General features: G+C 46.1%; 1 protein-coding gene across 1 annotated transcript in view; it reads right to left on the bottom strand.

Annotated features, from left to right (window-relative positions):
- Positions 1-13714: 13714 nt before the first annotated feature.
- Acss1 (acyl-CoA synthetase short chain family member 1) overlaps positions 13715-16493 on the bottom strand; it is a 51247-nt gene continuing 48468 nt past the window's right edge. Inside the window, exon 14 of the mRNA XM_036184500.1 lies at positions 13715-15383. Coding sequence (XP_036040393.1) covers positions 15201-15383 — 183 coding nt within the window. The 3' untranslated portion in view covers positions 13715-15200. The remainder of the gene's footprint in view (positions 15384-16493) is intronic.

Below are 16493 nucleotides of genomic sequence, written 5' to 3'. Positions count from 1 at the left end.
GAACAAAACAACCAGGAACATACACACTGAAAAATAATAAAAGAGTTGAATACACTGAACTTGCTGCATAAAGGAATTCACCAGAGGACCCGTGAGCCCCTCAAAAGAGGGCAGTTATGGAAGACTGCTCAAGAATTTGGGGCTCTAGTTAGAGATGGTCCTGAAAGGGATTGGTTAGAATATATAAACCAGGAGAGCATCTGGAAGAGCCATTGTGGTGATATATTGTGTACCCAGTAAAGCTTACCTGGGGATCAGAGGACAGAGCTAGCCACTAAATTAGACATAGAGGTCAGGCAGTGGTAGCACACACCCTTAATTTTATCACTGGGGAGCCAGAGATCCATCTGTATCTCTGTGAGTTCAAGACCACACTGGGCTACATGAGAGAAACAGAACCAGGCAGTGGTGACACATACCTTTAATCCCAGAAAGTAATATGGCAGGACACAGAAGGTATATAAAGTGTGAGGAAACAGGGACTTGTTCTCTTGAGGCTGAGGACTTCATAGAGGTAGCTTAAGCTAGTGGCTGGCTTTTCTGCTTCTCTGATCTTTCAGCTTTCACCCCAATATATGGCTCTGGGTTTTTTATTATAAGACCTTTTAAGATTCATGTTACAAGCCTGTGTAGGCCAGTGTTTCAGTGAAAGTAGGCTGCATCTGAGGTCCCAGGATGAGGAGTGGTCTCACCCAGTGTTCCTCAACCAAGGGCTGGTTTTGTCCCTTAGAGGACATTTGGCAAGGTTTAAAGACGTTGAAATTTTATCATGTGTCTGTACGTTTTGTAAGAGCTCTTGTTTGTAAGAGCCACAAGCTCTTGGTTGTAAAAGCCTGTGGCCATATCTCTGAAACACATGAGTCCACAAAGAGTTACTGGGGGACACACTCACAGCCTTATCTTGGAGCACATGAGTCTGAGCCATGGTTAGAACAGGCTGGGCTTCGATCATTTGTGTTATGCAACACAGCTTAGGAAGGTTTCTGTTTGCAAGTCTCGGAAAAGTCCATTTTACTGGTTGCATCTTGTTTCCATGCTCTATTGTCCCATGCTACCCTCCAGCCCTGCAGCCAATCAGCTTCACTGTCTCATTGTGACAACTATTTGCACAAAAAGGAACGGAACCGCCATGCCTGGTTCGGTCAAGATTCTCAACTTCAGCACTGTTTACATTTCGGACTAGATAACCCTTTGTTGTAGCGGTGGAGGGGGGGTTGTCGTGCACAGTAGAGGATGTTCAGCACCACTCCTAGCCTTTACCCTCCAGATGCTAGGAGCACCCCACCTAGTTGTGTGCTAGAGTTAACCTGGGGCTCCAAAGGCCGGTGTTGTTAAAGTTTGGTCCTCACTCTGGGTGATACTGGGAGGTAATCATTGTATTAAGAAGTTGGCCCTACTGGAAGGCCTTCAGGTCACTGAGGCATGCTCTTGATGAAAAGTATGGAATCTTATCCTTTTTTCTTTCACTTTTTCATTTCTCCACATTGGGTAGCAATTGCTCCACCACATCCCTCCCCCATAGTATACCACCACAGACCCAGGGCAGTTATGGCCAGTTGATGATGGACTGAAACCTCTAAAACCCTGAGCCAAACTAAACCTTTTCTCTGTATAAGTTGATTGTCTCAGTATTTGTTCTAGTGACAAGAGCTTACAAACACATGATAATTTTTTTTAATGTCTTTAAACCTTGGCAAATGTTCTCTAAGGAACAAAATAGCCCTTGATTGAGAAACACTGGGTGAGACCACTCCCCGTCCTGGGACTTCAGATACAGCCTACATCCGCAGAAGCACTGGCCGACACAGACAGCAGTTACCACAACAAATTGGGGCTATCCCAGCGTGGAAGAAGAAGTACACGGTCTAGAGCAGCCATCTCCCAGTGTGCTAAACTCAAAGAAAGAAACTAAAATAAAAGCAAACCTGAATTCTAGTCCTAGGCTGTTACCCCCTTGATCCCACACTGTTTCAATGCCTTATACAGATACTTCCCAAGCCTGCCAGGCCTCAAGTGCTGTTACAAGCAAAGGGCCCAAGATGAACCAATTGTCCCTGTTGTGAATGGGAAGGGAAGCTAGAAAGCGTGGTAACTGTTATAGAGGATTATAATATTTTAAAGGACGGCTGCCTTCAGGGAGAAGCTGTGCAGGCAGAGAGGAATACCTAGGGGAGCTTGGGCACCGACTCTGCACATGTAAGATTCCAGCTAGTGAGCTTGGAGGACAGAGAAGGAAGGGTAAGAGACAAAGTAGGAGACTTTGAGGAGCCCTGAGATCTGTGGCCAAGGAGATGATGGCCAAGGCTGACTGATCAAAGAAAAACAGTCTGAAAGGGACAACAAATGATTAGAAAGTGGGAAGAGGAGCCTAGAGAGATGACTCAGTGGTTAAGCACACTTGCTGCTCTTGCAGAGGACCTGGGTTCAGTTCCCAGCACCCATATGGCAGTTTACAACTGTCTGTAACTCCAGTTCCAGAGGATCCAAAGCACTTTTCTAGTCTCTGGGCACCAGGCACACATCTGTGCACATACATACATGAAGACAAAACACTCACATTAAAAACTTTTTTTTTTTTTTTTTTTGGTTTTTCAAGACATGGTTTCTCTGTGTAACAGTCCTGGCTGTTCTGTAACTCACTTTGTAGACCAGGCTGGCCTTGAACTCACAGAGATCCACTTGCCTCTGGCTCCCAAGTGTTAGGATTTAAGGCATGTGCCACCACAGTCCAGCTTAAATAAATAATTTTTAAGTGGAAATAGCAGTGGCCTAGTGAGAAAGAGCTTCCAGGTAAGTTGCCATGTCATAAGAAGCTCTGGTTTCAGTGCAGGTAGGGCAGAAGTGTGGTGATATTGTGTTCCCCAAAATATTGTGCATGCTAATAAAGTTATCTGGGGTCAGAGAACAGGACAGCCACATATTAAACATAGAGGATAGGCAGTGGTAGCATACACCTTTAATCCTAGCATTCCAGAGACAAGAGATTTACCTGAATCTCTGTGTTCAAGGATACATACAAGCATGGTGACTCACACCTTTAATCCCAGGGAGTGATGGCAAAAACAGAAAGATATATAAGGTGTGAAGACCAGAAACTAGAAGCATTTGGCTGGTTAAGCTGTTAGGCTTTTGAGCAGCACAGTTCAGCTGAGACCCATTGGAATGAGGACACAGAAGTTTCCAGTCTGAGGAAACAAGACCAGCTGAGGAACTGGTGAGGTGAGGAAGCTGTGGCTTGTTCTGTCTCTCTGATCTTCCAGCATTCACCCCAATACCTGGCTCCAGGTTTGATTTTATTAATAAGAACTTTTAAGATTCCTGCTACACAGAAGAGAGAATGAGACTCAAGAACATAGAAGAACTTACACTTGGTTAACAGAAACAGACAGCCACACAAGCCGGATTAAGAGGAAGGAAGGATAGGCATGATGATACACTAATGTATTCCCAACTAGTCAGGAGGCTGAGGCAGGAAAGTCACTGAAGCCTGGGAGTTTGAGTCCAGCTTGGGCAACCCATCAAAGTCCATCTCAAGCATAAATAAAAAAGGACAATCAGGAAGGCTGGAGTAGCAGGGCAAGGGGAGATGCTTTAGAACCTAGACATAGAAAGAGTAACCAAGTCTCATGGGACTGGAAAGGGATATGAAGAAGAGGAGGAGGAAGAGGAGGGAGAAAGAGAAGAAGGAGAAAGAGGAGGGAGAGAAGATATCGATGATGACCAAGAGCAAAGTTCCTCTTCATGACTCACCACCAAGCCCCAACAGCTCTGGCCTTTGCATTTTCCCCAGGCCATTGTTGTCTGCTGCCCTTCTTGTCTGTGACAGGAATGTGGCCACACACACGGATCTTGCCATAAAATAATACAGAGATGTGGTAGTCCTCCTTAAAAGCAATGATTTTGCTTTGTTGATAAAAAAAAAAGAAAGACAAATGGGACCAACATATCATTGGGAACAGAAAGACCCAAGGAATACCAACCCAGTGCCTGCATCACCAGCCCTAGGTTCCTTGCCAGCTGAGGAAAATGGTCCCTGATGTCTAAGCCGGTTAACAGAGACATTCACACTGCCCCTGAGAACATACCGTCTGACACACCAACACCCTTTACATGAATTCAAATCTAGCTTTCCATGGCCCTCCATTCCATGTGTCCCACAAGTCTCTGCCCGAGTCCATATTCCTGAGCAGAACATCTTGTTTTGCAGCATCCCGTAGGATTCTGTGGCCCAGAAAACATGCAATGAAAAACCCATAGAGCAGACAAGACACTACTGATACAGGCAGGGCTAGACTGGCATGCTGAGTGATGGGTGCTCCCCAAGATGATTACTGAAAATGGGCTGCCAAGGAAAATTGCTGTAATTGTCTATTCTTTCAGTCTGTCCAGCCTCAGCAGCCAGGGGCTCAGTACATTCAGCAGGTGATGCCTCCCAGTGGAGTATTTACGTTTGTTTGTTCCCTTGTCGGGAAGTGAACTTGAGCAGCCCCATTGTTCTCTGAGCACTGACCTTTTTTGAGTGGCACCACTTCCTCATTTGTGTTAAATTACACCAAGAAACCATTTTTGGTTTTGTGCTTTATAATTTGTTTCCCACGGTGCTGGGAACCCAAGCTGTACCCCTGAGCGACCTCCTCTGGGCCTGGAAGCAGTGTTCTGTTCTGTTTTGTTGTTGTTGTTGTTGTTGTTGTTGTTGTTGTTGTTGTTGTTGGGAAACAGAATCTCTCTGTACAGCTTTGGCTGTCCTGGAGCTCACTCGAGAGACCACCCTGGCCTCCAACTCACAGAGATCCCTCTGCTTCTGCCTCCTGAGTGCTGGGATTTGAGGCATGTGCCACCACGCCTGGCTTAGAGACTTCTTAAAAGCAAGCTATCACTTTTATTTGGATGATCACTATCCTGCCTTTTAGTCTTTTGTTGAAGCAACTGATTGACATCTGTGAGAGGCCATTGTTTTTGTGACTCCCAGTGATAAAGAGATACATGGTTTAGGTTAAGTAATGTCTATCTTTAGGAAAGAAAGAAATGGTCACAAAACTATCACAGATTTATAGAAACAGAGGAAGAGAACCTCCTTGGCCAACACTGACACCCGTGCCCCAAGTTCCAGAATCACTACTGTGCTTTCACTGGCATTTATAACACACAGAAAGAGCACAGCCAGTGTGCTAAACCAGATTCACACTCAGATCTGGCAGTGTGAAGGGTGACAGCATGCCTCCAGCAGATTCACCGGGGAACAAACCTGGGGTTCCAAGTCTCCCCACATCCTTAGTAAAGGGAGACAAGGAAGGCCAACACCTATCAGAGCGGTGACTCTTACCGCTACCCTAGAGAAAGAAACTGAGGCTTCTTCCCTGTTTCCCCTTTGCCCTCCAGAGAACAAGGCCAGTGAGGACATTCGGACCCCCTTTGGAGCTGATGAAGCAGACAGGAAGGCTTTGGTGTCCTGTAGCTACAGGGCTTTGGTCCAGCCGTTGTGTCCTTCACTTGTCTGTCCTGTTCTCTCATGTGGTTCCCCTTGCACTGTCATATGATCCCAGTTCTCTTCATTAGGGTCACTGTCTTAAAATGGAGCTTGGTAGGTGGTCATCAAAAGATGGTCCCCCACTGTGTAATTCACCGACTTCGAGACCCCAGCCTTGTGAGATTCAGTCTCAGCGACTATAATAAATCCAGGAACTGTGTTCTCTTGGGAAGACAGGGGATCTCATGTGATCCCTGGGAACTTCTACGAGCTCCAAAGACGGCAGCCCTTCAGGACCAAGTAAGGGACTCTGGCCTTGAAAAGCCCATGGGCCCTCAATGCCTATGACTCTGAGAGTAGCAATCATCGAATAGCTGAGTCAGAGCTAGTTTGGGAAGGAAATGGAACTAATTTGGCATCAGTGTTTTAAGGGCTTAAAGCAGAAATCTCCATCCAATGGTTTAGATGGAAAACTGGAGAGAAAAGTCACGATCTGAAACTTATCCTCTTCCATCTTCTCACTGGTGAATAATAACCTTCTGGACAGCTGATGGCTGCTTACAGTGAACCTAACTTTTGGGAGGTTGAGGCTGGATAAGTCCTGCAAATTTGAGGCTAGCTTTGGCTGATTTAGTAATTTCAGGCCTGCCTGAGCTACAGTGTAAAACCTCAAAAGGAATAAAAAGTCTATGTTATGTAATAGCTTCTCCTTAGATGACAGAGCACAAATAATCCAGAGTCCTGTGATGGACAAAATATTTTAACATTTGTTTAAAGATATCAGAAAAACCATAAAGTGGCCATGATCGGACTAGGATCTGGGACAGGCCTGTTGTTTGGAACCACCTTTGCCCTGAGGGTCCCAACAGCTAGTTCTGAGAGAGTTAGTTTGAGATATATTTGATAAGATCATGAGTCGAGCAAGCTGGAGCCTTAGTTAGGTTTTCTCTTCCTATCCACAAGCCCTCCCCTGCTCTGAACCCTTCCTATTCCCCTCTGCATGTGTCATACTAGTTCCTGGAATGTATTCTTTAAGTTACTTACCCCTTTATCTCAGAATCTGTTTTCAGGGCAGAAAGAGATAGAGAAAATAGAATGTGAGTCTTTCCAGCTATGGGAAATCAGGGGTCCTAAAACAAAACAAACAAACAAACAAACAAAACCAGGAGAGAATTGTCAATGACTCTATTCAAAGAAGTGATGTTTAAGGCATTCCCAAAACTAACACACACAGATACCAAGCTGGAGGTCCAAGAAACCCAAAGCCTAGGCAGGATAAATCAAGAGGAATCAAAAGGCTGTAGAGATCAGTGGTTAAGAGCACTGTTCTTCCAGAGACCCTGGGTTTAAGTTCTAGCACCTACATGTGTAATTCCAGTTCCAGGAGAATCCAACATCTTTTACAGGACCTTTTAAAAGAACTTAAAAGTAGTAATTAAAATCAGACTTTGATAAATCAAGAGTGTGACTTGTAATCCGGAGTAGAAGTTTATAATTAGTAAGCATCTGTAGTTTCAAGGTACTAGGGAGAGGAAGGACACAGTATAATGAAGAGTCACGATAAAGTCAAAAACTGAAATAGTAATTAGGGAAGAAAAACGGAAGGCTTTAAGTAAGACTGCAGATTTTAACTCAAATATTACATTAGATATGAATGGACTAAATATATTATTTAAATAACAAAGATTATCAGAGTGGTTTTAAAAATGAAAGGATTAGCTGGAGATACAGCTCCACGGTAGAACACTTGCCTAACACAAAGGCCCTGGGTTTAATCCCTAGTGCCACCAAAAACTAACACAGCAAATAAACAAAAATGTGTGACTATATGTTGCCTCGAAGAGACATATAAAAATGTAAGGATATAAAAAAGATTAAAATTACAGCATGGAAAACTTCCTTAAAAATATTAACAAAGCAAAACATGACTATACTAATATCACACAAAATATACTTTACTGAAAAAATAGTGTATTTAAAGGACAAAGAGAAAAATAATAACACACAGAATAAGCAGGAGCATGATAGCGTACACCTTTAATCCCAGCACTCAGGAGGCAGAGGCAGGTGGATCTCTGGGAGCTCAAGCCCAGCCTGGTCTACAGAATGAGTTCCAGGGCTACACAGAGAGACCCAATCTCAAAAAGCAAAAAACAAAACAAAACAACAACAAAAATATTAATATAAGTAAAAAGGACAAAGAGGGAGACCTCTTAAAAAGAAAATAGTGATTTTATTAAGATACTAATACTGGTTTAAAATAGTATCTAATATACAATATATATATACATATATATACATATATATACACATAAATAAGCACAAATAGTTTAAAAGCTCCACAAATAAAGGGAAACAGACAAACCCACACCCACAGTGAGAGATTTGTCATGTTTCATTCAGAAACTGCAAATAAAAGAAAGCACAGACAGTATGATTGTCAAAACTCACCTAGTACATGTGCACAGAGTATTTCCCCAGTGTTTGCAGACTGTATGTACTTTTCACCTCAGGTATGACTGTTATAAAAGTTGGCAGTAGAGATTAGATGTGGTAATGTGTACCTGTAATCACCAGAGTAGTAGCACATGCTTGTATTCTCAAGATTTGGGAGATGGAAATACAAGGATCAGAAGTTCTAGTTCTTCTTACACAGTAAAATCAAGCCCAGTCTGGGCTATATCAGACCTTGTGAAACACATACACACACACACAAACACACACACAAAAAAAAAAAAAAAAAGAAGAAGAAGAAGAAGAAGAGAGGTGAGGAAAGATCATTGCCACCTGATTGATGCACAAGGATCACAAGCCTCTACCAACTTCAGAGGACTGAAACCCTCTGGTCTATTGTCAGGCCAACATGTAAATGAGCTAAACCACTGTGGCAGAAGCTGGAAAAAAGTCAGATACAGTTACACATGTCTGAGGCAGAGATGTGAGGGTCATGGGTTCCAATTTGTGCTACATATCAAAATCTTGTCTCAAACAACAACAAAAACCCTGAAAGATAGAAATTTAGTTGCTCTCCACCTGGTGTTCACACTCAAACCTATCTCCCAGCACTTGGGAGGCTGAGGCAGAATGAACAGGAATTCTAGGCCAACTTGGGCTGCCTAGCAAGTTCCACACCAGCCTGGGCTATGGTCTCAAAAGAAGCCCAGGGCGAGGGGGGGGGGGAGTGTTGTTCAGGTTTCCCCCACTTAGGATAGCTGGATTAGTTAGTTTTATGTTGCCATGATAAAACACCATGGCCATAAGCAACTTATGGGGAAAACAGAGTTTATTGTGGACTTAAGGTTCCAGAGGAATAAGAGTCCATCAAGACAGGGAGGCCTGGCAGCAAGCAGATATGGCAACAGGAGCAGGAAACTGAGATCCACGTATTCAACCTCAGACACACGGGAAACGGGAATGGGTGAGACTACGGAATCTCAAAGCTGGCCTCAAGTGATGTACTTCCTCTATCAAGGTTACAACTGCCTAAACTTCCCAGAACATCACCACCAACTGAGGTCAAGTGTTCAAATCCGTGAGCTTATGGGGGATATTTTCCTTTAAACCACCATCATAGCCCTCTAAACAACCAATGGGGTAAAGAAACCGCAATGCCAATAGAAACTTCGTAAAGGCCAGGTGCCTCTGCTGGCTGGGCAGGGTTGGAGGCCAAGCAGCAACTCTGTAGAAGGGCAGATGAAGGGTATCAATACCAAGTAAACACAGACAAGGAATCCTGGGCACTAGAAGGTGGAACCATGCCCAGAAACCCAGAGCCTCTGTTGATTAACTCCATGGTATCCAAAGGAGCCCCATTGCAGTTACCCAGAATGTAAACAGCCATCCAAGAAGTGTACATGCAGTTTGCCTGATAACTTCTACAATGTCTTTGTATTGAAGTCCTTACCTATTTAGAGGGAGGCAGCTTATCCTCAGAATTTGGACAGTCCAGAAGCCATCTCTCCAGTCCCTTTTTCCCCCCAGTACAATATGATTAAAAATGTTGGGTTGCTTTAACAAAATGTGTACACTGGGTGGTTCAAATGACAATCATTTCAGACAGTTCTGGAGACTGGCAAAGTAAGACCAAGACACTGGCAGATTGCATGTTTGGCAAGAAACTACTTCCTGGCTTGCATGTATCAATGTCTCTGCTGTATTCTGCACAGGGAAGGACTAGGTGCTTCCACATCCTTTTATAATGGCACTATATTATTCATGAAGGTGTCACCCTCCTGACCTCATCAACTTCCTCTATACCATCCCTTCAGGTGTAGTGTTTCAACATAAGAATGGGGTGGCATCACAGACATTCAGTTTTTAGTAAAAGTTGTTTATACCTATGTTTGATACCTTAGTTAAAAATGAATTGGTAGGGGGCCAGGGTTTCACTCACTAATGGAGGCTAACAAACCTGGGGCCTTGGGTTCCATCCTCAGCACCAAAAAAGAAAAGGAGGCAGGAAAAAAAGAAATAAAACATAAACAGACTCAGAAGTATTATATTTAATTGGTTTAATCCTGTTACCCAACAAAATTTTTGAACAAGATTACAGAGGGAATTATACATATCAGATTAGAGGTCACTGAAGCTCACTGGCACATTTCCTTCAAAAAAGAAAAAAAGAAAGAAAAGAAAACCATCACCTTGAGGGAGGGATCTTCTTGGCCTACATCTCCAATGTGGACTTTTATTCTAGGTCTAGACTGTATCCCATTGGTCCAGAGATAGAAGACAGCTCCTCAATTTAGACCTAGAAAACACTCCCTTGGTCTGGAGCTATGTTCCCCAGCTGGGCGGTGGTGGCGCACGCCTTTAATCCCAGCACTCGGAAGGCAGAGTCAGGCGGATCTCTGTGAGTTTGAGGCCAGCCTAGTCTACAAAGTGAGTTCCAGGAAAGGCGCAAAGTACACAGAGAAACCCTGTCTCGGAAAAACAAAAAACAAAAAAGTTCCCCTTGGACTGGATCTAGGCTACTTTTCTACCCAAATTAACCCATTCAGAGAGAACCTCAAAGTTCATAGTAAGATACCTCTAAAAAGCAAGCTGTTACTAGGGAGAACTGGCCCTGCCCCCCACTGACTGCACCACTCTGAAGAGTGGACCCTGCACCTCCCCAGGGCAGGACAGTGGAGCTGTCCCTGTTGGTGGAGGGTGCGGGTGATCCGGCCCTGAACACGCAAGAGTGGGAGAGAGAGCCCCACAGACTGTTACACGGTGGCATGGGAGAGGGAGAGATATCCCCCTTGCTCCTGGCCCCTCATCACCTCCGGTGGGTGGGAAAAGCTGGTCCAGGGTCACAAGAGTGGGAGAGCCGATCCTGCCCCTCATCAGCTGCAGCACTTGGGAGAGTGGGCCCTACACCTAGCGCAGGTGGCACAATAGAGCTCACCCTGCTGATGCAGGCACCGGTGATCATACACGTGGGTGATCTGGCCTCACCCTTCATCTACCATAAGGTGGAGTGGTCGAGGGAGAGATGGCCTCCTCTATCCCCGGCCCTCGCTGCCTGTGGTGGGCAGGAGAGCTGGCCCTGAGGTTATGAGAGTAAAGTTGGCACTGCCTCTCACTGGCACCTGCACCTTGCTTGGGCAGCACAACAGAGCTGACCCCGTTGGCCAGGACGCAGGTGAGCGGGCATGGGGGAGGGAGCATGAAAGCAGGAGGACTGACCCGTCTGCCCCTTGTCTACCTTGTGGTGGCATGGGTGAGGAAAAAAATGACCTCCCTCCCCTAGGCCCTTGCCACCTGCAGCAGGTGAAAGAGCAGGGCCCCAGGCCATGAGAATGGGAGAACTGGCCCTGCCCACCCCCAGCCAGCTACAGCGCATGGGAAAGCGGGCCTGGCACCTCCCTGACCCTGTTGGCAGGGGTGCAGGTGAGCCGGGCCTGTGGCTGTCAGAGCAGGAGAGCTGCCCCTCCCCCTCCCTCCATGGTATGCCATGAGATGGCAAGAGTAAGGGAACCATGCCTTCCCTCCTACCCCTTGCCACCTTGGGACAGGAGGGAGAGCCAACCTCGGGGACATGAGAACGGAAAAGCTGGCCCTGCCCCTCACCAAGTGCCCCAATCCAGAGAGCAGGCCTTGCACCTCTCTTGGGCAGAACAGCAGAGCTGGGCCCAGTGCTGTGAGTGCAGGTGAGAGCTGGACTGTCCCTGCTCCTTGCTGTCTGCCACATTGGGTGAGCCAGCTGGGGCAGTGTGGGAGAGCTCGCCTGGGTGGTGATGATGAGGGAAAGCTGGCAGGCTGGCCAACCCAGCTACCACTCAGGTCCAGAACCAGACTACAAGGTAGCCCACTCTCTGGGTGCTGTGACCAATCGGCTCTTCAAGGGAGAAATTGCAGGAACCACGAATCTTTTTTTCACCGTGAGCTCGGCTGCTGTGGATATGCCAGGGATGGCTCCCCAGCATTTCCTGTGCTCTCCTTTCCTGTAGTAAGTCTGGCAGCCAAGGCATAAGTGACAGCCCTCTCACTGCCAGATATTTTTGACATTTATTTCTCCTCCTGTGTATGTGTGTCTCTGTGACTTTGTATGTACACCAGAGTGCATGTGTGGAGGTCAGAGGTCAGCTTGCAGGGGTCAGTTCTCTCCTTCCACCATGTGGGTCCTGAAGCTTGAACTCGGGTCATCAGGCTTGGGAGCAGGCACCTTTACCTGCTAAGCTATCTCTTCAGCCTCATTTATTAAATAAAGCCACACTTTATTAAAGACTGAACAGAGCTGTCAGTCATGCTTAAAAGCTGTGGTTCCTGAGTCTGGTGGCTTTCGTTTTAGCCACTTTAAGTGAAACATCCCCAGAAGGCACAGCTGCTTCCTGAGTCTGACTTTAATTTGCCTTTGTGAGTACGAATATTACACACATGATCTTCGGCACTTCTGAGGGACACTGTTCAGACCGACCAACCTCAACGTACCAGGATACTCTCTGTAACCCGTCTCTACCAGCTGTCTGCTCTTCTCTCTGCACTACAGTACCAAGAGCTTGGCTCCTTGTCAGAATCTCAAGGAAACAAAAACCCAAACACAAGATGGAAAGTCCTAAGGGAAACAGGCAGGTAGTTTTCTAAGGCCTCCACTATTCCCTGGGTCTTCATTCTCCTTCTGACAGGCCACATCTTTTCTTGTCAAGCAAGTGGTAGATAATAGTCAACTTCCATGGTGTCTTTGTGTGTTTCTCAGTGGCCCTATCAGTGCCATGTGGCCATATTTGAGCTTGTCACTTAGGCTGGGTCCTGTGATACTGGGAAATGAGCGTTATAACCTCATTCCTACAGCCAGAGTTGGCCAGTTAACAAAGTCAGGGGGTGGTTTTCCAGCAGAAATGATGGCTTTTCCAGAAGCAATGTGATGGTAGCTTGCCTTGCAAGCATGAAGACTTGAGTTCTAGGCACAGAAGCCATGGTATCTAGGCATGAACACAACAGGCAGGTGTTCACTTGTAACCCCAGCACTGGGGAGGTGGAAACAGGTCTCTAGGGTTCACTGGCCAGCCAGACTGGCCACTTGGTGAGTTCTGGGCCAGTGAAAGACCTTGTCTCAAAAACAAAAGGTAGATGGTATTGCAAGTGTGGAAGACCAGCTCCCACTTTTTCTCCCAGGGTACTCTTGAGGAGGGAGAAGTGAGAAATATTTAAATAGAAATACAGAGGGAGAGAAACAGATAGAAGCATAGGATAGCCTCGAGAGGGTCTGGATCAAAACCCGCCAGCACCTTCTGTCTCTGCTAAAGGGCCTTTAAAGGAATGCCAAGGGGTAGAGCAAAAGACCTCCCCCCAGCACAGCCAAGTGCAGAACATTCCAAACACCTGGTAACCATGTACGTGGCCAAGCCATCCCTTAAAGCAGTCCTGCTGTGTAAAGCAAGCTCAGATCTCACTATGAAACTTCTATGGACCCCAACATCCAAGATTGTTTTCTGACCTCTACATACACACACACACACACACACACACACACACACACACACACACACACATGTATGCACATCCACACACACAAGTGCACCTGCACACACATGAACAAACACACACCCACATGAACACACTTAGCAACCAACACTTTTTTTGTGTGCTATCTTTTGAATAACTAGACCCCTTGTAGTTTTTCCCTTAGGATTATGTTCCGGAAGGGTAAAGAGGCATGGAGGTCTGAGGTGAGCGCTTGCCTAGCATTCACTAGGTTCAATCTCTAACATCAGGAAGAAACAAAATAGAACAGCATCAACCAAAAAAAATCACCGTAAAAAAGAGAGTGAACAAAATAAAGCTTTATTTGAATATTTCTACAGATCATTCAGAGAGCTTGTATCAGCAACCTGGAAACCTAAGCCATTTAAAAGGGCATAGTAACTACAGTCAACCAAGTCCATCACGTGACTCTTTATAGCTGATTGTATCAAAAGACTATTATTCAATATGTGTGTGTACTACAACCACTCCACCTCCTGGAAGTGACAGCGTATTTGCCCTACTACCCAAGAAGTCAGCACAGGTTGAACTCACAGGAGGTGTGCAGTAACTAAGATACCCCTGAAACACCCATATAGCTAAATTCTGTGGACTAGACAAAATAGTCCCTCCTCCCCCTCCCCTGGGGCCCTGCTCACAGAGCTGCCACACCCTCAGGCCTCCCATGCTTAGCCACACCTAGCTACAAAATAAGCTTTTCAGGACTTCACAATTTGTATTACCCACCAAAGTCTAGAGGACTTAAGGCACATTGAGAGAGCTTGCTTGGGAGCACCAAGTGTCATCATTGGTCCACGGTGGTTCTTGCTTCCCCAACCACGAAAGAAAGGGCAGGCAGAGTCTTCAGGAGCCCAGGACCTTAGTAAGACACCTGAGTTCTCACCGACTCTCACGAACAATCTCACATATTTGAAGCTATGGCTACCTCCTTCTAAGAGGCACCTCGGAGAAAGTTCTTTCCAGATCACAGCTTAGGGAAACCAACCCAAATGATTTCACATGTAAAGGGGAGGACATTCACCCTGTCTCTTGGGAATTAGAGGTGCTGCTGTGTAGCTCAGAGGTAGAGCGCTTGCCCAGTCTGGAGAAGGCCCTGAGTGCATTTCCTAACATGCAAAACATGAGAATTGTCGAGTTGGTTCTATAACATAAACCAAATGAACCAAATATGAAACACACCCAGGGAGTGGACGTGGCAACTCGGATTAGCAGGATCAGGAGAGCTCTGTGTAACACAGAGGCACAAACATCTCTGACTTGGACTTCAAGCATGCCAAATGCTAATAAAAAGTACACTCTGTTATCTTCATGCTTCCCTGGGGAAACAAGAAGGGAGATTTTCCCCAATTCCTCTGTGTGTGTGAGAGAGAGAGCGAGAGACTAAATGTTCATGTTCACATTACACTTCAGTGTTCTGTTGTTCTCCCCAAATAGAAAAGTACAAAAAATAAAACATCTGCGTTTTATATCTAGACACATCTGGAGAAAGCATGACGGCTTTGGAGCCAAATGGTGAACAGTCCTCTGGCGGCGGCCCCATGCTGGCTCACTGCCGATTATGACTTCGTTCTGGAAACCAGATGTAGGACAAAGGCCTCCCTCCCCCTCCAGAGGCGACCCTCTGGGCCTCAGAAGGAAAAAAGGGACTTTGGCCCCACATAGGACAGTAGAGGGGTCATGTGCTTAGATGGGACAAGCCACTTTCAAGGCTCCTTTCCCTGAGGACTGCCAGGGGTCCTTGTCTGAGCATAGACACAGGCACACCTCACTTGGTGGCAGCCCCCCGCTGGTCTTGATACTTCTGGAAGGCACTCAAGATTTCTGTGATGACACTGGGGTCCTCCAGGGTAGTGGTGTCCCCTAGATCCTGCCCCTTGCTGGTGATGATCTTCCTTAGCAGCCTCCTCATCACTTTCCCAGATCTGGTTTTGGGGAGACGCTTCACCACCTGGCAAAAATGAGTGTTGTTAGGATCTGGACAGTGCCCTCTGTCTCCAGTGTCACACTGCATAGAGCTAAGGGTTCTCTTGTGGACGCCGACACTTCTCACTGAAGACTCCACAGTAGCTGCCTGATACATGAGCCAAGCAAGGTCTTAATCCCCCTGTGACCTGGCCTTGAAGCTGGCATCAACCCAAAGGACAGGAGCTAACCTGTGACCAAGTTTTCCTGATGCCCCCTCCAAGTCTGACTGCTGGGCCTTTGTTTGCCTACCACTATGCTTGAGTGGGTTCCTTCTCATCCCAAGCCTGAGACTTAGTTGGGTAAAAAGCCACTGTGTAGAAAATTTTGTCTTACAATCTGATGCAAAAGCTAATACTTTAAGAGCTGTGTTTGGGAGGTGTGTGTGTGGGTGTGTGTGGTGATGGTAGTACTAGCTGAAGACTGAACCCAGGGATTCATGTATATAAAATATTTAATAATGACTCTGTCACAAGTCCAGCTGATAAGGCCAGCAGTGTGATCGATATGAAGGGGAGCTAGACTCTTTCTGCCTCAGAGGATCCCAAACCCAGAAATCACTATGGAGAGGTGTCAGTGAAGGAAGAAAACCAGAAGAGACTAACAGGTGACCTGGGCCTTCCTGTGGGAACTGACTCCTTGCTGGGACTTAGGAACTGTGTCCAGAAACTCCGTGGGGCTGGAGGACCCTAGTGCTTTCTATGTCTCTCCGATGTAAAATCTGTAATTCGGCTGAGCCACAGCTTAGTGGTAGAGAGCATGCTGAGCATTCACATGTCTCTAGGTTCAATACTGTCATTATTTGAATCTTAATGCCCTCCGAAGACTGTGTTATAGGTATGATCACCGGTTTGTGGTGTTATTGGGAGATGATGGAACTTTTAGGAGGTGAGGTCCAGTGAAAGAAAATTGGGTCATTCAGATAAGAGCCTTTGAAGGACACATTAGGATTGCAGCTCTCCCTCCTTCTCAGCTACCACGGTTTTGTTTTGCCACATGCTTCACACCAAAATAAGCAGTGTGGGTACAGGCCAAAACACAGCCCAGTCGACCACCCATGAACTGTAACTGTGAACCAAAATAACCTTCCCACCAT

This window comes from Onychomys torridus, chromosome 4, assembly GCF_903995425.1.
Source record: "Onychomys torridus chromosome 4, mOncTor1.1, whole genome shotgun sequence".
NCBI classification, from domain to species: domain Eukaryota; kingdom Metazoa; phylum Chordata; class Mammalia; order Rodentia; family Cricetidae; genus Onychomys; species Onychomys torridus.
Note: the sequence above shows the minus strand (reverse complement) of the source record. Positions and strands in the feature narration are given on the sequence as shown.